The sequence below is a fragment of the Microcaecilia unicolor genome, chromosome 11 (assembly GCF_901765095.1).
Source record: "Microcaecilia unicolor chromosome 11, aMicUni1.1, whole genome shotgun sequence".
Lineage (NCBI taxonomy): Eukaryota > Metazoa > Chordata > Amphibia > Gymnophiona > Siphonopidae > Microcaecilia > Microcaecilia unicolor.
The window spans coordinates 124,665,484-124,687,110 of record NC_044041.1 but is presented as its reverse complement, the minus strand read 5'-3'; the positions used below and the strand labels follow the sequence as shown (position 1 = coordinate 124,687,110).

Genomic DNA, 21,627 nt, shown 5'->3' with positions numbered 1-21,627 from the left:
AAAAAGATTTAAGAGGAAAGATGATGCAGGTATTATCCAAGCTGTTTTATTACCCCCCAAGGACATGCTGCCTAAGACATCTGTATACATCACCTGAGTGTCTTGAAGTCCTAGAGCTACACCTGGAAAGGATTCTGAATGAATTTTTGGAGCATGTGAACTCCTTTTTGTATCTTTCTGATGTGGGAGGAGGGGGTGGCTGTGTGAGGTATAAATAGTTCTTCTCCAGCAGCACCTTGAACCAGAACCAGCTTCCCTCCCTTGCCACTGGGCATTGAATTCATGCCTATCAGTGACCTGCTCCTGCCCACCACGTCTCCATCTTTGCATGAGGTGATATGAAGGACTGGAGATAACAGCAGCCTGTTTGCTGCATTTCACCTCTTAACTGCTTTATCATTTATTTTAAAGAGTTAACTTTTTATACATGTGAGTTTTGCCATGTCATTCATTCTGTAACAACTTTTTCTGTATATTGCATTTGACTGTATTGTAAATAAATGTGATTAGAAAGGCCACCAGAAGTTGTGGCTGTTATGCAAGAACAGAGTACTGCCTTTTCATAAACCAACAGCATTTCACCCTTTGTTACTTAAATGCCTAAAAGGGGGGGGGGGAGGGGGGGTTCTCTCTCCCCTAACATGCTTCTGCTAAGGATTGTTGCATTTGATGCACTGGTTCTTCTGTTGGAGAAATCACACACTGGATCACTATCAATGAGTCAAAATCTTTTGTCTTAGAACAGTGATGGGCAACCTTTTGAGCTTGGTGTGTCAAAATTCGCCAAAAAACCGAGCATAACTCGGGTGGTGTGTCACTGAGAAAAATCACTGCTACCTCCTCCAAAACTGAGACATTACAGTGGCATGAAGACCCAAAAGAAAAAAAGATAATTTAACTAAGCTAGGTGGAAGGAGCATCTGAGGAAATATGTTATTAGGTTGTGTTGCTGACTTTGCTGCTCTTTGAATAAAAATGCTCAAAATCCTTTGTCCATAAGCCAGGCTTTCAATTCCTTGTCAAAGTATCCCTTGATGCGAAGGTTCCTGGAAATCTCATTAACTTGTGTCATTATAGTTTTGCCAGAAAGTTGGGTCAGGAACTCCTTTACTTCCTTTTCCAGAGCCTGAAAGAACAAAGAATAAGTTTAGTGCCTGCATTTTACCTGTTTATGAATGGAGAAAGTGGAGTTCACCTGTACTACGGGTTAGCTGTAGATAGCTTGGAAATGCAACCATACTTACTCTCCCCCTCTTACCTTTCAGACAGGTGGAGGAGGGAGCAAGCAGCAGCATTTCCACACTTGCTCAGAAGAGCTCTAACTTAAGCCCTGATACACAAAAGACAGCCGTAAAATACATCTGCCTCACTAAAATTTAGCGAAATGCACAAAGGGGATCGCTGTTTGCGAGATCAAGCTGTCAAATCCATTTGACAGCTGTGAGGCACTGGACCTCCCTGACCCCCCTTTTTAAAAATGTACCCTGGTGATCCAGTGGACCCTGACCACCCCAATCTTTTTTCCCAGTGGGCCATGACCCCCACAAACTTTTTTTTTTTTTTTTTTTAATTTCCATGGTGGTCCAGTGGACAAAAAAAACCCCTTCCCATGCATACGCATACCCGATCCCCACCCTGCTCCTCCCTATACCTTTACAACAAGGTGGAGACATTATACTCATATTTAAAAAAAAAAAAAGTCAGGCCTGCCTGGAACAAAATGGCAGCACCCAGGCCCATTCTGGGATGCACTGGGCAGGGCTAAACATATAAGGGAAAAAAACTTTTATGGTGTTTAGCCCTGCCCAGTGCATATTTTGTTCCGGGTAGACAGGCGGGAAGAGCTGTTGCTCCTGCCTCCACCTTGTTGTAAAGTTACAGGGAGTGGTGGTCGTGTCCATTGGACCAGCAGAGAACTTTTTTTTTTTTTTTTTAATTTGGGGGGGGGGGGGGGGGGCAGGCGGTGAGGTAGGAAGCACAAGCAGGCATTATAGTTTCCTACTTGTGCTTCTCTCTGACAGCTCCAGAGCAGCAATAAATTTTGCTTGTTAAATTAGGGCTGCTCTGGAGCTGTGCATCCCCTGGAATACACAGACTACAAATGAGCTCCTCAGAATATTACTGAGGTTATTGTAATACATTTGCATGGATTTCTCAGGGGCTGCTAATGGCACATGTTAGTGCCACAGAAAACACCTCTGTACATTACTAGTTACGTAAACTTTTGCTTTAGATTGGCTAGAACCAGTCTAAAGCAACTGCTAACAGCATGGTAAGCTTTGTGCATCTGACTTTTAGTGACACAGTAAATATGGGCAGATAAAGACCTGAACTAGAGTAGCGCAAATGTAGGACTGGAGCTGTTGCGGATAATATCACCATTTAACTACTGTTGAAAGAGAATACCCATTAAAGATTTTTCTGCTATCTATAACCCCAGCATTCCATGGCGTCCCACAGATCAATCCAGAGCCTTGTGGGTTGTGTCCCTCTACCAGCAGGTGGAGAGAGAACCTCCCAGGTTTGCTATATGTGGACCTGTGCAGCCAGCTGAATCTCAGTATTCTCTCTAGCAAGTGGAGGGACATCTCTGTGCAGCTGTGGTTTGATCTGGATACTGGTGTCCTTTGGGCCTAGTTTAGCACAGAAAGGGGTTGAGTGGCTGTTTGCAGCTTGTGGTGTACACCTGGTGGTGCCAGGTCCCTCCTGGTCTCCGCCTACCTTTCCTCCGTCACCTGGGGCTATTGGCCTGTTTGGGTGTTTCCTTTCTCTCCTGACTTTTTTTTTTTTAAATCATACGGAGGAACTAGACATTCTGCCGAATCAGTTTTGGGGCAGGCATTTGTGGAGCATGCCAGTGCCGTCTGAGGTGGCTAAGCGCTGCTCCTGGTGTGGGGGCCGGAGAGCAGCATCGGGGAAGTGTGAGTCCTGCCATCGTCAGCCTGCAGCGGGTGTTCAGCGCGACGGTGGTACCCCTCAGGCGTCCAGTGAATCAGAAGCACGGGATAGCTTCGGCGATTTCCTTGGGGCAGTTAGTGCAGCGCATGGCGGGCACCATTTTTTCCTCTCAGGCGTGACCAGCTCCGCATGTGGCGGTTGATAGACGAAGCGCAGCACGCTTCTGTGGCACAGACTCCGATGGAGGGAAGTGATGTACAGGGAGCAGTGGAGTCCCTTGCAGTTCTTTTTTTCCCCGGATTTTGTTTTTATTAATGCACAATGCCTTTCTTTTAAAGAAGTCAGGCGCTTCTCTTCAGGCAGCCCCGTCTCTTCCTCAGCAAACTTCGGTTGCTGCAGCCTCTCAGTTTTTCCTGCCAAAATGTCCCCAGGTGGAGATTTTGGATCCTGAGGAGATATCTGACACAGATGGCCCAGTTTTGTCTCCGGGCTCTCCCTCAGAATCTTTGGATTTGGCAGATGAAGTCACCCTGCCCTCTGAGAAGGGGGATGATCTGACGGCTGCCCGCCTTTTTCACAGGGAAGAGCTTCCCTCCCTGCTTGTTAGGGCTCTTGAGGTTTTGGCCATTTCCCCCCTGAATCGTCAGGGGGAACAGGTCCGGTGCCCTCTATGATGTCTGGCACCAAAACGCCCTCGTTCCTTTCATGTGCTTGAGGCCATGAAGATCCTTATTTTGGTGCAGTGGGATACGCCAGACAGTGGGCTTAAGGTTGCTTAGAGCTATGTCACGTCTTTACACGCTACCTGCTCCTGACTTAGACTTGCTGAAGGTTATTACGGTGGATTCCTTAATCATAGCGGTCACTAAGAAAACTACTCTCCCTGTGGAGGGTGGCATGACGCTCAAAGACCCTCAGGATCGTAAGTTGGAGGCTTGCTTGAAGCTGTCCTTGAAGTAGCGGCTCTTTCCCTGCAGGCCTCAGTTTGTGGCTATGCGGCACGGGCATGCTTATCGTGGGTACAGAAAGCCTCCTCTCCGGAAGATCTCGTGGCTGTTTTGCCAGCTTTGGAGTCCAGTTTAGCCTTCCTTGTGGATCTTCTTTATGATCTTTTGAGGGCTTCAGTGAAGGAGGTTTCCCTAGCAGTCACTGCACGTCGCTGACTGTGGTTGTGGCACTGGGCTGCAGACGTGGCTAAGTCACGTTTAACAAGGCTTCCTTTTCGGGGAAAGCTTTTGTTTGGGACAGACTTAGAACAGATTGTGAAGGACCTCGGTGATTCTAAGGGCCAGCGCCACCTGAAGGACAGGTCCAAGTTTGTATGACCGGAAGGACCTAGACCTAAGTTTAGGGATACACAGCGTTCCCATCCAGGTCGTGGGGCCTCTTTTCAGAGAGCAAGGTCTTCTCAGAGTCCTCAGCCCTTTCGCGGTGACACAAAAAACCATTGGGTCCACCAAACCGGACAGGCTGTACGTCTAACCTCCGCTGGAGACTGAGAAATACTGGATGTATGGGGTTATGCACAGGTTACATATACAGTATACAATGTTTAGTGTTCTCAGTCTCCCTCTGCTGGTAGGCATACATAACCCAAGCGTCTTGACCGGTCTGAAGGGTTGCTGAGGAATGTGTTGTTTTTATAAAGTTGATAAATACTGGTAAACCGTTAGACTGCCACTGTGATAGCTGGAAATCAAACTGATAAGTGCCTAAGAAAACCACCCTCAGAAGAGCTATCTTGGATTTCCAACCCGGGCCCCAAAGTTCTGCAACATATTGATGTCATACATGCAGTACCGCCCTAGTGTAAGGTTTAGAAATTTTCTCCAGTTCTGACTTAGTATGAACTACCCAGGACACATTGAAGAGTTTGTCATGGGAGCAAAGCAAATTGTTCAGTTTGCACATAAGGTTTATAGGAATCAATTTCCTTCCAATCCCATATGTCTAATTAACACCACTCTAATATTAATACGTGACACTAACAGTCCTCCCAAGACCTATGTAATAAAATCAATTTTGCAATCTGAGGGTGCTTATTAGTTCCAAATAAAATTTTGTAATGAACACTGCCATTGGACAAAGAAGCTTAATAGGATTTGAAAAAGATAAAGTAGTCTAGGAAGGAGATTCATCCAAATTATAAACAATTGTCCCTTTAACCCAATTTCTAAGATCTGCTTTTAATTTAGAAAGTAATGGTGGATAGTTGGCCTCATATTTTTGATGAATCAGGTTTAACAGATACCCAAATATTTTTAGTCTGCATACATTTAAAGGGAAAATTGGCTTTAATCTGTGCCCAACCATCAGAGTTAGATTCATAGTCTCCATTTTATCTGTGTTTGCTTTTAAATCCAAAAACTTCCCCATAGGATTGCATTTCTCGCATCACTGCTGGTAATGACAGATGTCACCTAGTAAGGGAAAATATAACATCATCTGCAAAAAGTTAAATAGTATGAGAGGTTACCCCCACCTCCTTCGCATTCGTTGAGCAAGGGGCTTCATAACTAAGGCAAACAGGAGTGGCGAGAGGGGGCATCCTTGTCTAGTCCCTCTTCCTAGTTGAAAGTTGCCTAGTATTTATTTTCAAACGTGCTTGGGGATTAATCAAACATATAAATGATAAGTGACAGACTCACCCGCAACTGCGCATAGAGACTTCCCTCTCTGTCCCGCCCTCGCGTCAAGACGTGATGACGTCAGAGGGCGGAACAGAGAGGGAAACGGACGCTGGAGACGAAGCAACATCGCCGGCGCACTAACCTCCACCCCCCCATCCCTGACGTCGCCACCGCCGCCACTCCCCTCCGTATCGGGCCCCCTGCACTGACATGACAGTGCCTCTCACCTTCGTGTGGAAGTGCTGCTGGCAGCAGCAGAGCTTTCACACGGAGGTGAGAGGCGCTCTCATGTCAGTGCAGGGGGCCCGGCACGGAGGGTGAGGAGGGTAGCTGAACATGGGGGAGAGAGCAGGCCAGAGAGGAGGTTTGCTGGACATGGATGGATGGATAGAGGTGAGAATTATTACATTTTGCAAAACACAAATCTCGCCTGTTTTTTTTTTTTTTTAATTTGCATGAAGTCTTTATTGACAGGCAATACAATATCCAACAGAGCAAAACGAAATATACCTTACATTTCAGGTCATTTTGACACCAGTCATAGCTAACATTTAGCTGTCCCTTACATTTCACTTTTCCCGCTGCTAACAGTTTGGGATAGGTGTATTTCACATTTGTATCACCATACCTGTTCAAACATATAAGCTTCAAACTCCAAAAATTTTTTTTTTTTTTTTTTAATAATATTCTTAAACTTTAATTGAACTTAACCTATTCCCTTGTCCCACCCGCTTCCCACACCTCCCCCCTGCCCCCCTCCCCCCCAAACAAGACTCGCATTGCTCTAGCCCATGGCATCATTGTGGTTGTACATGACAAAGAACGGGATCCCATATTGAGTGCCACCTAGGAATTTGGTGTCGCCTCTCGGCTAATAGCCTTTCCATCTCACAGACGTACCCCAGTTTCTGGAGCCATCTCGCAAGCGGTGGGACAGTAGGCTGTTTCCAGCAGGCAGCTATAACAATTCTAGCTGCACATGTGGCGTAACGCATCAATCTTTGTTGAGTGGCAGAGAAACCCGTGACTTTAGCAGAGAATAAAAAGATAGTTGGGTGCCACGGGATCAAGCCACCTAGCCACACCTGCAGTCTGCTACGAATCGCTTTCCAAAATGCCCTGATCTTCCCACAGGTCCACCAGATATGCCCCATTGAACCCGTGAGGCCACAACCCCTCCAACACAACCCCGAGAGTGCCGGGTAAATGCACTTAAGTCGCTCAGGGGGCATATACCACCTAAACAGCACTTTAATGGCATTCTCTCTAAAAGGTACATAGGACGACACTCCCACCGCTGCCCTCTCCATTTTCTCCCATGCCTCCTCCAACCCCATACCCAGCTCCCTCTGCCAGCTCCTCCTATGAAGTGTGTAACTAGGTGTTTGCTTATTAATAATTCGGTATAAGCGAGATATCATCCCTCTAGTCATGCCTGGACCCTCACATATTTGTTCAATGGATATTTGTTCCTTTTTCATCACTTCCTGGACTGCCCGTGTCTTAAGGAAATGTGACAATTGTGTGTAAGCATACTCATCATTCCCCATGAACGGGAATTTCTGTCGTGCATCTGAAAATATGGTGAGTGCTTCCCCCTCATACAGCTGTCCCCACCTTCGCAAACCTCCCTCATACCATCTGGTAAAGGTTCCCCTTTCCGTCCCAGGGTAAAACAATGGGTTATATGCAATAGGAGACAGACGGGACAGTGTGCATCGGCGATGTGGAAAAAGACTATCCCAGTTAGATAATGTGACATAAATAGATGGGCACAGACCCTCGCCTAGCGACCTTTGAGCTTTCGGAAGCCACATGAGCGCTCCTAATGGGCGAGCGCCTACAGTATACTGTTCCAAGTGCACCCATTGACGGTCTGGGTAGTCCTGGAAACATTCCACTGCTGCCCGCGCCTGTACTGCCCTATAATACCAGGCCAAGTTGGGGACTCCGAGCCCTCCCCTATTCCTATCCTGATACACGAAGGCCCGCGCCAACCGCGGGCGTTTGCCAGCCCAGATAAAGCGCACAATACGGTCCTGTACTGCAGCTAGAAATTTACGGGGCATCTTGATTGGGAGGGCCTGGAATAAGTATAACAGGCGTGGCAGGATGTTCATCTTAACTGCAGCTATACGGCCAAACCAGGAACGCTCAATATCACCCCACCTGTCCATATCCTCAGTGAGTGCCCGAGCCAGCCCCTTATAATTTTCTGCAAAAAGTTCCGAAAGTTTAGCCGTTATGTTCACCCCCAGGTAACGCAAGCCCTTTCTAGCCCACCTAAAAGTGTACAGGGACCTTAGTGCTTCAACTTCTTCCTCAGGGAGCGTCACATTTAAGGCTTCCGATTTCGACATATTCACTCGAAATCCTGATACTGCTGAATATTCTTCAATATCCCGCAGGAGCCCAGGGAAGGTGGTCAAAGGACGGGTAACAAATAACAGCACGTCATCTGCAAATAATGACAGCTTGTGCTCCCTCCCCGCTATGGTAATGCCCGTGACACCCGGGTTAGATCGGACCCTGGAAGCAAAAGGCTCCATAACCATGGCGAACAGCAGTGGAGAAAGGGGGCACCCCTGCCTAGTGCCTCTATATAACGTGAACATATTTGAGTTACCCCCATTTACTCTAATACATGCTTTGGGCGAGCTGTAAAATGCTTGGATCCACCCACGAAACCGCGGCCCTATCCCAAACGTCTCCATCACTTTATACATAAATGGCCAGTGAACCCTGTCAAAGGCCTTTTCGGCATCTAAACTGAGGAGACACATAGGCCTTTTCATTCTTTTAGCCAGGTACATTAAATCAAATACTCGCCTCGTATTATCCATTGCTTTCCTATAGGGTACAAAGCCCACTTGGTCAGGGTGGATAATCGCTGGTAATAACGGGCCCAACCTGTTGGCCAAAACTTTAGCTAGTATCTTAACGTCCGCGTTTAATACTGAAATGGGGCGGTAGGAGCTACACTCTGAGTGGTCCTTGTCTGGTTTAGGAAGCACTGCTATCCATGCCTCCAGCATGGAAGCCGGCAACGATTCTCCCTGCCCTATTTGATTAAACAGGTCAGCCAAAAGTGGTGCCAATTCCGGGGCAAAGTTCTTGTAAAATTCATTGGGGAGCCCGTCCAACCCCGAGGATTTATTAGATGGTAGGTGCTGAATAGCTTTTTGAATTTCACCTGGGGTGACTTGTTCCTCGAGAGTGGCACGCTGTTGATTTGTCAAAGAAGCCAGTTCACTCTCTGCTAAGTACTCTGAGATAGATGCTGCTGATGGATTGATCTCTCGGGCATATAGCTCCTGATAAAATTCGCAAAAACGCTGCCTTATGGCCTCAGAAGTGTTCAGCATGTTTCCCCCCCTCCCCTTGATGTGGGTTACTGCTCTTTCCACTTTTTGCCTGCGCAACCTTATAGCCAGGAGGCGGCCCGCTTTATTGGTAAGTTCATATGAGCGTACCTTTGTTCTTGAATGGAGCTGGCTTAAGTGCTCAGAATAAATAGAGTCCAACTGAAGACGCTGGGCTCGTAGCTCCTCCTGGATTGTCTGGGACCCACCCGCCTTATGCTGCGCCTCTAGAATCCGGATTTTATCCAGGCAGCAGGCCAGCTGGTTCCTGCGAATCCTGGCTCGCTTGCTAGCTATTTGTAAAAAGTAGCCTCTAGACACTGCTTTCATGGCGTCCCACACTACACTAAGAGGGGGGCCCGACTCCCTATTTAGCTCCAAATACTCTTTTAGCACCCTCCTACAACCCTCAACAACCTCCCTCTCTTGTAGTACGCTTGCATTAAGGGTCCATCTCTGGTCCTTGATCTCCACTTTGATAGTTGGCAGCGTGACCCACACCGGAGCGTGATCAGACAGAGTCACACTGCCAATACCTGCACTCGGGCCTCTCTCTGACAGTGCTACATCAAGAAAAATATAGTCAATACGTGAATAACAAATCTCGCCTGTTTTAACGGGCTTAACGGCTAGTTAGTATATAAAACCTGTATCCATTGTAGATATCCCTGACCCATCCCCACTTTTTCTAAAACTTTCAACATAAATTCCCAGTGATCCTGGTCAAAAGTTTTTTCAGCATCTACTGCTAATAAGGCTGGTTGTTGAATTGCTCTTGCTTCTCATACTAAATACAACACTCTTTATCTGCCATTTGGCAACCTGGGATGAATCCAGCCTGATCCAAGTAAGATTTGATAATAGGAGGCCCAACCAGTCTGCCAAAATCTTAGAAAGAATCTTTAAATCCACATTAATAAGAGTAATGGGGCAATAAGAGCCACAATGCGTGAAATGCCTGCTGGGCTTTACTCCCACCAAAACAATCTGTGCAAAAAATTACAGAATTCTGCACACAAAGATGGCAAATTCTGCAAGTTTATGCAGCAGAATTTAACCAATATTACAGTCCACTCTCCCTCTACACAGATACCATCCATATTTTTTCCCAGGACCCATAGCATCCACCTTTTTTTTACAGCCCTCCCTGCACCCATACATTAACATCCCCCCACATAGCATTCCCCTTTTTATACTGCTCTCCACCCACAGCATCCCTTGTTTTACAATATTCTCCTTTTTTTTTTTTTTTTAACATTCCCTCCCCCCCCACACATAACATTACCCTTTTTTGCAGCCCCCCCCCCACAGCATCCCCTCCTTTTTTGTTTTGCTGTTTTGTTTTTTTACAGCCCCTCCCTCCAGTCACTACTGCTCTCATCTGTGAGGTAGGGGAGGAGGAGCTGCAGCGGGAGAACCTCTTCGGAGCAGGAAAGAACCCCACTCTTTCCTGATCCGCTGGTGCCGTGCTTTTCCAAATGGCCGCCAAGACTTCAAGCAGTAGTCTCACAAGATCACTGCTTGAAGTCTCGGCAGCCATTTTGAAAAAGTACAGCACCAGCAAGAGAGCGGTGGCAGTGGGGCAGAAAAGAGCGGGGTTCTTTCCTGCCCCCAAGAGGCCACTAGACCACAAGGGTATTCAGTGCTCAGGTAGGCAGGGCGGGCGATTGGCAGCAAGAGAGCGGGTGGGCGGTTTGCACAGTATCATTATGCCAGCCGTACTCACAGAACTAGGAAGTTGTCCACAATCGTGGCAGTTGAACACCCTGCGCAGCAGGGGAGTTATGGCAAACCTAAAAAAATTTATAAAAGGCATCAAGGCCTGGTGCCTTCCCCTGTGGAAGTCCTTTGATTGTCTGAAATATTTCATCTGTCATTATATTCCCATCCAATTTCTCACCAAGTTCAGGTGTTAATAATGGTATTGACAGAAATTTAGAGATATTTTCTGAGTCAACTATTGGATCTTTAGCATAGAGACTTTGATAAAATCTCAAACCGCCCCTGGATGAATTCTTCCCGGAATAGCAATTCTCCCTTCTTCCCCCGTATTTTAGAAATATTATTTTAAATCTGGGTCTCTCTCAAGCTGTTGGCCAACATTCTCATAGTGTTTCTTCTGTATGAAACTAAGCTTATGTGCCAAATCCTCTAGGTGTAGTGATTGTAAATAGACTCATATCTGCTTCAATTTTATATTGCTTCATTTGTGTTACTCAATATTTAGTATCGAATGATTGAAGCTGGCCTAGGAGCTCATTTTCTTTTTCTAACCCAGCACACCCACTTAATAAAATAACCCCTAATCACTGATGTAAGACCCTCCCACCAGATAACGGATTCTATAGTACACTCCTGAACTTTAGGTGACCAAAAAAGATCCCTCAAAAATATATCCAATCAAGCATAGGAATGGTGCACACTAGAGTAGAAAGTATACTCCTTTAAAAAGGCCAGGTGCAGTCTCCACATATTGAGTTTATATTTCTGCATTAATTTAGTCATAACCATTTTAATCCCTCTTGCATCAGGCACTCTGAGTGGTAAAGAATCAGCTTGTGCACCATGATAAAATCCCCACCTATAAGGGTATTCCCTTGACCATGATTATCTAATAAAACTAAAATCTGTTCCCAGAACAGGACAGGATGTTCATTCAGGGCATACACATTCCATAAGGACACCTGCAATATTCCCACGTAAGAGAAATCATCCTTTATTTTTCTCATATCTTTAAACTGCCAATTCAGTGTAAAGGGACAAAATCTATGAATCAATATAGATACCCCTCTATGGTTGCAGCCATCCAGAGGGCAGCTAAAATATACAGACAAATATATTTTATGATGCAGTAGCTTAGCCACTTTGGGAAGAAAATGGGTTTCCTGCACAAAAGCAATATCTAATCTCAAATGGAGGAGTTCCTTAAACAAGAGACCCCGTTGCATAGAGAATTCATCCCCTTTCCATTAATAGGCCCGATTTTAATACCCAACCCTTTCATGAGGTATGAGGAGAAGCCAACTGAACCCTAAGCAACACCAAATGTTCCAGCAATATCCCCCCCTCACCTCATGAAAATTGCACTCAGCAAGCAAAACCCCCTGTATTTCCTTTGATTAAAACCAAACCCCTGACTCGCATCCCAGAAATCTACCCCAGAAAGCCCCCTATTTACTCCTTCCCCATCCCAATCCTCACAAGTGTGTCTCAACTTCCCTCCCACATATGAGAAAGGTAACTCAGGTTTCCAGGAATACAGCACTAAAGACAAACCAGAAAAGCTTAACAATTCCAATTCCTCCTTCAGCTAATAGAACTTCAAAACACATTACATTTTTGGACTACGGACAGCAGAACAATACATCCTCTATAAGAAACTATATAGAATAGATTCAAAACATTGTCTAGTAACTGCAATAGCAGGGCCCAGTTAAAAAAAAACAAAAGGGCCCAAAGCTCCCAAAAGCGACTTCCAAATGTTCCAATGAATAACAGAAAAATTTTGTGTTCCATCTCGAAGAGCACAGTCCAAGGAAAAAGCATCCAGAATGCCATCATAATGATATAAATCAGCAAGTATTCGGATGCAGTCTTTTCTTGCTTAGAATGAGTATGAGAAGTGCGCCAAATATTAGCCCTGTGCAGATCTCTGCCAGCACTACGACGGTGATCTCTGCAAGTCATATGACTCTGTACATCTTCAGGAAGATTCTGCACTATAAGTTGGACCATGGCCCTCCCAAGTTTCTTCTGGTGTTCTAATTCTTTTAGTAACACCATTAATTGAGAACATTAATGCAGAGCGTAAAAACAAAGTGACACCTCTGTGTTCTCTACTTTTCTGAAGCATTATAGCGGAAATATCTTGAAATATCTCCACTTTAATATCTTTCCATTGTAGTGAGCCAGCTTTGCATGCTGCTGTTAATATACACTCTTTCATGACAAAATCTGAGAAGCATACCACACTGTCTCTGCTTTTAATTTTCCTTCTGGGGCCCAAGGCTTGGTGAGCTTGATCAACTTTTATCATCGCAATATCGAAGGGGGTATCCAAGCCTGAGTCCAAGAGATGTTTAGATAGATCTCTTACCAAGGCCACACAGTCCTCGTACTGTGGAGATTTAGGTACCACCCCTTGTATCCTCAGGTTTATCGATCTATTCTCCAAATCGTCTATTTTTTCCCAAAGCGTCTGGTGATCTGTGTTCACTGAATCAAAGGAGGAATAGAGATCCTCCATCTTCTCCACACACTGAGCTACTCATTGTTCAATCTCCATCTGGCGTTCACTCAAAGCTTGCATCTCTTTTTTGAGATCCATGTCTGCATCCTGGATATCGTGTCATACCAGCTTCAGTTTGTTCTTTATCTCCAACATCCATTGGTGAGAATCTCCTTTCCCATCACTGCAGGAGTGACTCTGACTCAATACTGCATTCATCGTCATGCTCGTTCACCCAAAGCTTGTATTTCTTTTTTGAGATCCATGACTGCAGCCTTGATATCATGTCATACCATTGGTGAAAACCTCCTTTCCTGTCACTGCAGAAGTGACTCTCTTGAGTCAATACTGCATTCATCGTCATGCTCCAGCTCTGCAGCCGCCATTTTGGAAACTTCTGGCTCCCTGCTCATTTTCCTCTGTGGCTCGAAGTCACTGGAATGCCCTTCTAATCAGGCTCTTTCAGGCTTGTGCTTCAACATCATAATTCCAACAACAAAAAACTTGCTGTAGGTGTCCAAAAAGTTATTGTAAGTACAGAGGAAACGTGCAAATTTCACAGCTGCTCACTGAAGCTGCAGGCATTCACTGATATCACTTCCTCGCCCCTACTCACCTAATATCTAACTCACACAAAGGCTTTGCAGAAATCCAGGTACACTACAGCTAGTGCTTTCCTCTCATTCATCTTTCTGATCCCTCAATCAAACTAATTAAAAGTCATCTAATACATTCTCCTTCTGGTAGAATCATGCTGCATTGGACCTATAAACCACTGTCTGCCAATAGACTGCACTAGCAGCAATGCCATTAATTTACTTACCTTCAAATCAGACTCACACAAACAGTACTAATTTATATAGCACTGTAATTGCTAGACTTCTCTCTACACTCCCTTTATAAAAAACAAAACAGCTACAGGTTCAAGGTCTGTTCTTTAACGCACAAGATCATATTTGGTGAGGCTCCAGAGTACATGCTCAACCTGGTTGATCTACCCCCTAGGAATGCTCTGTCGTCATCGCGCAGCTTCCTCTGTCTTCACTATCCCAGCAGAAGGAAAGTTAGATATTATTATTATTATTTTTTATTGCATTTGTATCCCACATTCCCCCACCTATTTGCAGGCTCAAATACAAGTGTATGTTTGCTTTGACTTTCCCGTATACCAGTACAAAATCTTGGAATGACCTGCCGAAGCAATTAAAGGGGATACCCGACCATCGACTCTTCAAAAAGTTTCTAAACATGTTCCTATTTTCAGAAGCCTACTCCCTACCGAGCCCGGCCATTTGACTCTCCAGCTGTTGGATGGCGGGGGGACTCTGATCCACTGGCTCCTGCCAAACATTTTACCCCTTCAATGTTTTCTCTGTCTATTCTGTCATCCTATGTTTTACCTTTCCTATTGTATTATTTCATGCACTGTTGTAAGCCACATTGTGCCTGCGCTTGTGGGAAAATGTGGGATATAAATGCGCTAAAATAAATAAATAAATAAACAAACAAACAAACATATGCCAATCTCAAGCTTCTCTTATTTAGCAACTCCTGCTATTAGAAAGCTGGACATTCTGATGGCCATCAGCACCTTTGCTTCATGTGTGTTATTTTTTGGTCAGTAACCAGACGAGTGTACCTTACCCAAATGTCACCTTCAATCTTCCGGATGATCGTCATGTGCCGATTGCCATGGGTTATATCTGTATAAACAGGGACATTGTGCATCCGGGAGCGTCTGATCATATAGGGGAGGGCAGGTGGAGGATCTGTGCAGAAAGGGGAAAAGTGAATAAGCACACAGCTACACAAAACTGCAAGCTTGAGAAACAAAGAGGTGTATTTTCAAAGTGCACAGACTTACAAGTTACGTGTAAGTCCAATTTTGGACTTTTGCACAAAATCCATATAGGAAAGGAGGTCATTTTCAAAAAAGAAAACTCTTTTCAAAAATAATATTTCAAACAAGGTTTTGTGCTTTGGACATTTTGATTGTCATTCACTTTTGAAAAAAAACAATTGCAAAACGTACAGATTCATGCCATTGGGATATAGAGGGAGCCAGCATTTTTAGTAAATTGGTTCCCCAGACATCCCAGAAGAGCAATAGGACAACCTAGAAGGCAAGTCATAAAAATGCTCCCAGTTACACATTTCACCTTTGCTCCCTTATCTTGTCCCCTGAGCCCTCCAAAACCCACTACCCCCCACTGTACACCACTACAATAGCCCTTATGGGTGAAGGGGGCACCTACATGTGGATACAGTAGGGTTTTGGTCACTTTGGGAGGGGTCACAATTTTCCACCACAAGTGTGACAGGTAGAGGGAGAGCTCTATAGTGCACTGCACTGACCACTACACTGTGCCAGGGACCTGCATGCTGCTCTAACAGACTTGACTAACATCTGAAGCTGTCAAAGAGGCTGTCAAGTCATATTTTTATTCACACTTTTGGAGGTGGGAGGGGGGTTACCCCTGATTCCTTCCAGTGGTCATCTGGTCCTTTAGGGCACCTTTTTATTCCTGGACCGTTTTGTTCCATTATGGACGAAAAACATCCAAGTCTTAAGAACGCCCAAACCCTGCCCTCAACATACCTCATTGAGATTTGGACACACTGCAGAAGAACAGCATAGAAATAGGTTTTGAAAATATTAATTTGGACATTTTTGTCAGAAAAACGTCCAAATGCTGCTTTATAGACATTTTCTTTTGAAAATGAGCCCCATAAGACCCAAGGATCTTTGTAAGTCTAAATGCTTTGAAAATGAGCCCATAAGCACATAAAACTAGAAATGTTTCATAAGAGATATATTCATGATTACTAAAAGTCAGCAAACAAATAAGCATTATAATATTTATTCTGTACTTGTTTCAATAAAATCCCCAAGACAATTAAAAAAGAAAAAGGAAATAAACCCTGGGTCAGATAAGGATGGTCAGTTTATTTCAAACGTCAATGTTGTAGAACAGTGCAGAAATGTACAAAAATTTACATATGAGAGTAAATCACCAGGTGTACAGCTCAGCAGTCCTCCAATCCAATTTCTATATATATATATATATATATATAGCCATAAAAAATACAATGGCATAACTCATGCTGCTTGTTTATATGCTTAAGAATTTTGCAAAACTGAGGCCTGTACTGGCAACATGTAGGTGTTTCCTCAGCACTAGTTTAAAAACTGTAAGAAGTTCAAACATTGGAGAGAAGGAAGGATAGCAGTGTTTATCTTCAAATCCATTTCTGTGTGATCAACATTTTATCTCAACCTTTGACTATATATACTACCATAAAGCTAATCTACTAATGAAAAGTCAATCTGGCCGATATTCAGCCTGCAGTGGTCAGTGAATTAGCCCCAGATATTCAGTGCTGAGCAATGTGTGGGCACCGGCACTGACTATCCAGCACTAATTGCCTGGCATCTAGCCATATTTTCTTAAAGGCAGCCACAAGGGGCAGGAGTGAGTGGGCTTCATTCCTACCCCCGTTGCCTCATGAAACCACAATGGAGCTAAAGGTAGGCCCAGAGTGGCTTAACAAGACTGAGGTGGGGGTTGGATCAAGTGGTCATTCCGGGGAGGGGGGTACTTAAAGACACAGCCTGGGGGCAGGAGGGGGATTGTGGGGCTTAAATTGTTTTGAATATCAGCCGGAAAGCGTTCAAAGTTTAGTTGGCACTCATACATACCTCTTGGTGGCCTCCAACCAGATGGGGTGGGATGCTGGTGTTTGGGAGGATCTGGGATACGAGTAGGCGGGATCAGTCGCTCCACATATTTGTACTCTTCTGTTGACACCACAAAATCTGTATAAGGAGGATCTGTGCTCTTAGGCTGGACTGTTGCATGAGTCTAATATAGTATCAAGAAAGAAAAATTAAAGTCAGCCATGAAAAAGACAAGCCCATACCAGAAGCCTACGTTAATATATAATGTTTTTACATATTAAAGGGCTGATGCACAACAGCACCCTTAAATAGGGGTGCCATGAGAAAAAATAAGTTGCAAACAGCAACCAATGCACAAAGAGGATCACATGCAAATGAGATGCATGGATCCACCTTTGTGCATTGGTTGCTGTTTGCGACTCAAAGCTGTCAAATGTATTTGACAGCTTGCAAAAAATCCCTGGTGGTCCAGTGGCCTCTCTCAACCCCCCCCCCCCCCCCAAAAAAAAAAAAAAATCCAGAGGACCTACTCCAAACCCAACCCCGCAACAAATCCTTGGTGGTCCCTGAACCCTGACCCTCCCCCCAAGCAAAAATACCCTGGGGGACCCCGCCCCCCCCCCCACCCAAGCTAAGATCTATTTGGTGGTCCAGTGACTCCCCTCCCCCCATACCTCAAAAAGCTTGAGGCAGAAGCAACACCTCCTCCCTCTGGAACCACCCGGAAAAAAATGGCTGCACCCAGCCCTTGCCCAGTGCATTCCGGGATACACTGGGAGGGACTAAGCATCTATAAGGAGAAGGTGCTAAGGGCCTCCCAGTGCATCCCAGGATGCAGGGGCTGGGTGCCGCCATTTTGATAATGCGGGCTGAAAGGCAGGAAGGAGGAGGTGTTGCTCCTGCCTCCAACTTTTTAAGGTATGGGGAAGGGGGGGGTCACTAGACCAGCTGGTAGATGTTTGGGGGGCCGGGGTTCACCAGATGCTTGGGGGTATGGGGAGAGGGTGTGAGGTTGTCTTGTGTCAGGGTCTACAGTAAGTGCCTACCATGGAGAGCTCTCTGCTTGCACATTGCAAGCAGGCTGCTCCCCAAAACGATAGGTCCAGACCTGCTGTAAAATTTTGCATGTTAAAGATAGGCACTAATGGTCTGTGCATTTTAATACTAATAAGCTCCTTGCAATGCATTTACATGGGTGTTCTCAGTGACTGCTAACAGTACACATCACAGTTACGGAAAACCCCTTTGTGCTAGGGATGTAGCCATGGATGGACCCAGGTCCACCCACCTTTGCTCAAGGCCCACTCAGAAATAGTACACCCGATCACTTACAATCAATCATCACTCACTGCCTTTCCTCCCACAGATCTGGGATCGCTGCTGCTGCTTCCGTCTCCTTCTCCCGCTGCTGCTGCTGCAGTGATTGCAGCTTACATTTGTGGGCCATCTGCGATTCACCCAGACACTCCGATGCCTTCCCTCTGCCATGTCTGGCCCACTCTGATGTAACTTCCTGTTTATGCGAAGTCAGATGCAGATGAGAGAACATCGGAGTGCCTTTGTCAATCACGGCCAGCCGGAAAATGTAAGCCACAAGCACTGCAGTGGTGGCGGAGGAAGGAGAAAGAAGCGACAGTGATCAATGATGGATTAAAAGACAGAGGTGTGCTGTATTTTCTGGGAAGAGAGGTCCGTAGAATGGAGAGCTGTGCTGGACTTTGTTGGGGGGGGGGGGGGGGGCTGCAGAGAATGGAGAGCTGTGTTGGATTTTCTAGGTGGGTGGTAGCAAGGAAGGGAGAATTGTGCTGGATTTTCTGGGAAGTAGCTGCAGGGAATGGAGAGGAGTACTGGATTTTCTGGGAGGCGGGGGAGCTATAAGGAAAGAAGAAGTGTGCTGGACTTTCTAGGAGGGGGGCTGCAGGGAAGGAAGAGGTGTACTGGACGTGGGAGGAAGAAGAGCTGGAGGGAAGGGAGAGAGGTGCTGGGCCTGCACAAGGGGGAGGGAAAGGATGGGAAAGAGACGACAGACCAAGGGGGATCAAATACTAAACCCACAGGAGGAGGGAAGCAGAACGATGCTGGATGGGGTGGGGACCTAGAGGAGAGAGACACATGGCATGGGGGAGAAAGAGAGGGGAGACGCTGGACAGGGAAATACAGGGACACAGAGAAAGGAATATGCTGAACAGAGGAAGATAAAGATGGACAATGGACACGGAGAGGGAAGAAATACCAAATGGACAGGACTGCCTAGTGAACGAGTTAAGAGAAGACAGAAGCAGAAACCAGAGCCTTGGACCAATATGATTTCAAAAATGAGATGACCAGACAAGAAAAGGTAAAAAAAAAAATCATGTATTTTTCTATTTTGTGATTAGAATGTGTCAGATTTGAAATGGGCACCAAAGATTACTACCAAGCTGCACCTTCTTCAACTTACAGCAGGTTTGGGGCTCTCCCTGGCCAGGGGGCCAACAGCAGTTGCCCTAGTTGTACCGCCCCCCCCCCCCCCCCCAAACACCATCCCTATTTTGCACAGAATAGTAACATAGTAGATGACGGCAGAAAAAGACCTGCACGATCCATCCAGTCTGCCCAACAAGATAAACTCATATGTGCTACTTTTTGTGTATACCCTACTTTGATTTATACCTGTCCTTTTCAGGGTACAGACAGTATAAGTCTGCCCAGCACTATCCCCAAAGTGCATCTCTTCTATTGCTCTGGTGTTGTAGTACATGCAAGGTCTGGCTTCTTGGGATTTCAAGTTTATGTTTATGATGACTTATTCTGTATTTGGCACTTGTGTTCTGTGTGGGTGAACAAGGTATTCTGTTAGCATGAATTTTCTATGTAGTATTCTGTAGTAATTTATCATGTTCAGCTTTCTCAATAGATATATTGCTATTTTAGGGCCCTAAACTACCATAGGTAGGATCTTTGTTTTGGATGTTAGTGCTGGCATGCTAGATTTGCTCTAGGGTCTGAGTGATTTTTTGTTGCATATGTGTGTTGGGGGACTGCGACTCAATGGGAGTTGAAGAGTGCAGACTCTTGTGCCCTCCCCCTCCCAGCCCTCAACGTGGCCTGGTGCCACTGAAGACTGTACTGCTACCCTCACTGAAGTTATTGGGAGTGGGGTAGGGGTGGGGCAAGGTTTTTCTCTAGTATCCACCCACCCTGTATGGCTATGCAATGTTAATATATGGCCTAGCTTTAAGGCTACCACTGGAATAGTGATGGCCAAAGCTATGCAGCCTAAAAACAACTGAAAAAGTACTGACTAGGCCAAACAACAAGTAAATGATTTAATATTTGAGAATCTGCAAAAAGCAGGTCTGAATAATGACTTCTGACACAAATTGGTACAATTTTTAAATCAAATATAGCACCTGTAATGAAAGATCAGATGAATAAAATGGAGCTTATTAGTTTTGGTATACAATGATACAGAGGTAATACAGAGTTCATGAGAAAGGTATGAAAAGTATTGCAGCCGGAAGATGTGAAACTGTTATCTCAACGCTTCCCAAAACATGTTGATAATTAGCAGTAGCTGAGAACGGAAGGAGTTGGGTACATCAGATAGCAGATCGCATGGGAAAGTATGATCTCAGAAAGTGAGAAAGATTAGGAGCAAGGTATCTCACCATTCACTTCTATGGAGAAGATAGGGTATAAAAGAGGAGAGATTTTGGCTCAGTTTGAGAGTCCTCTCCAAAGCTTCTGTCAGACGGCGAAGCCCTGTGCGGCTGAAACCAGAATCTGATGTCTGTATTTGTATCAACTTGAAGACTTGTGTTTGGGTAAGAAATAAAATGTACTTATCTATCTAAACCTATCTCTGTCTTTATTTTTATTGATTCTTTCTTCTCTTTACCTAACATTTAGTCTACAAGGCAGATCACATACAAGTGACACTCAGTCTTTGCAGAAACTTAGACAGATGTTTAATAAGATTTATGTGGGAACATAAATGGCCCAGAGTATATCTAGATCCAGAAAAAAAAACAGAAAGCAGTAATTATGGGAATTAGTTTTCAATTACAGCTCCTAATGCCACCCCCTTATGATTGGGTGACAATGGAGGTTAGAGAAACTATACAGAACCTGATATATGAAATAAGTACCTTTAGTCCCCCGTGTGACGGAGTCAGAAAGAGGTCTATAAGAAGAGGTAATTAAAAACAGCCACTACTTTGTGCATTATTTATAAAACCAGTCTAAAGCAAACGTAACCAGCACGGTAACCTTTGTGCATCGGGCCCTACCAGGGAGGCCCAAAACCAAAAGTGACATACTTTTGCTGCCACGGGGCTGGATGGAAAGCTGGTAGGCTATAGCTGAACTCCTCAGCCATTTGGTAACGTTAAGACGAACCCTCAATTTTGTTTTGCTGTCCCTGGAAATCATCAGAAGAAAGCAGCAGCTAATTGTACATAAAGCTACCTTCTAACAGACGCGTTCCTCACTTTTGCTACAACTCACCTCAGGCTCTGCCCTCAAGCACTTACAGGTCCTACGGATCGAGGTCAAGTGGCTGTGCGAAAAATTAAAGGGAACAACCCCTCTCACCTGCAACCTGAGGCCGAGGCCAGGTTCTGCTCCGCGATGAATTCCTGCTAAAATCCTTCGAACACCCCAAATGAAAGAAAACATCCTCCCTGCGCACACCACCAAGTTTGGACCTGTACTCTTCCCGTAGAGTCTTATAGGTCAGAGAGCGAGAGAGCGCCACCTCGTGTTCCGAGCCTCGCTTCCATCCACAAACTCGCTTTTCGACTGTGGCTGGAATTCAAAACGAGGCTTGATCCTTCCGGAGCCGTATGA

At 45.2% G+C, this 21,627-nt stretch overlaps 1 protein-coding gene across 1 annotated transcript; it reads right to left on the bottom strand.

The window, feature by feature from the left end:
• Window positions 1-56: 56 nt before the first annotated feature.
• MRPL49 (mitochondrial ribosomal protein L49) lies at window positions 57-21,588 on the bottom strand. The gene is made up of 4 exons (XM_030220259.1): window positions 21,373-21,588; window positions 16,819-16,981; window positions 14,763-14,887; window positions 57-1,126 (listed from the first exon to the last, which is right to left on the bottom strand). The coding sequence occupies exons 1-4, from the start codon at window positions 21,454-21,456 to the stop codon at window positions 980-982; spliced, it is 519 nt and encodes a 172-aa protein (XP_030076119.1). The 5' UTR covers window positions 21,457-21,588; the 3' UTR covers window positions 57-979.
• Between the last annotated feature and the right edge of the window lie 39 nt (window positions 21,589-21,627).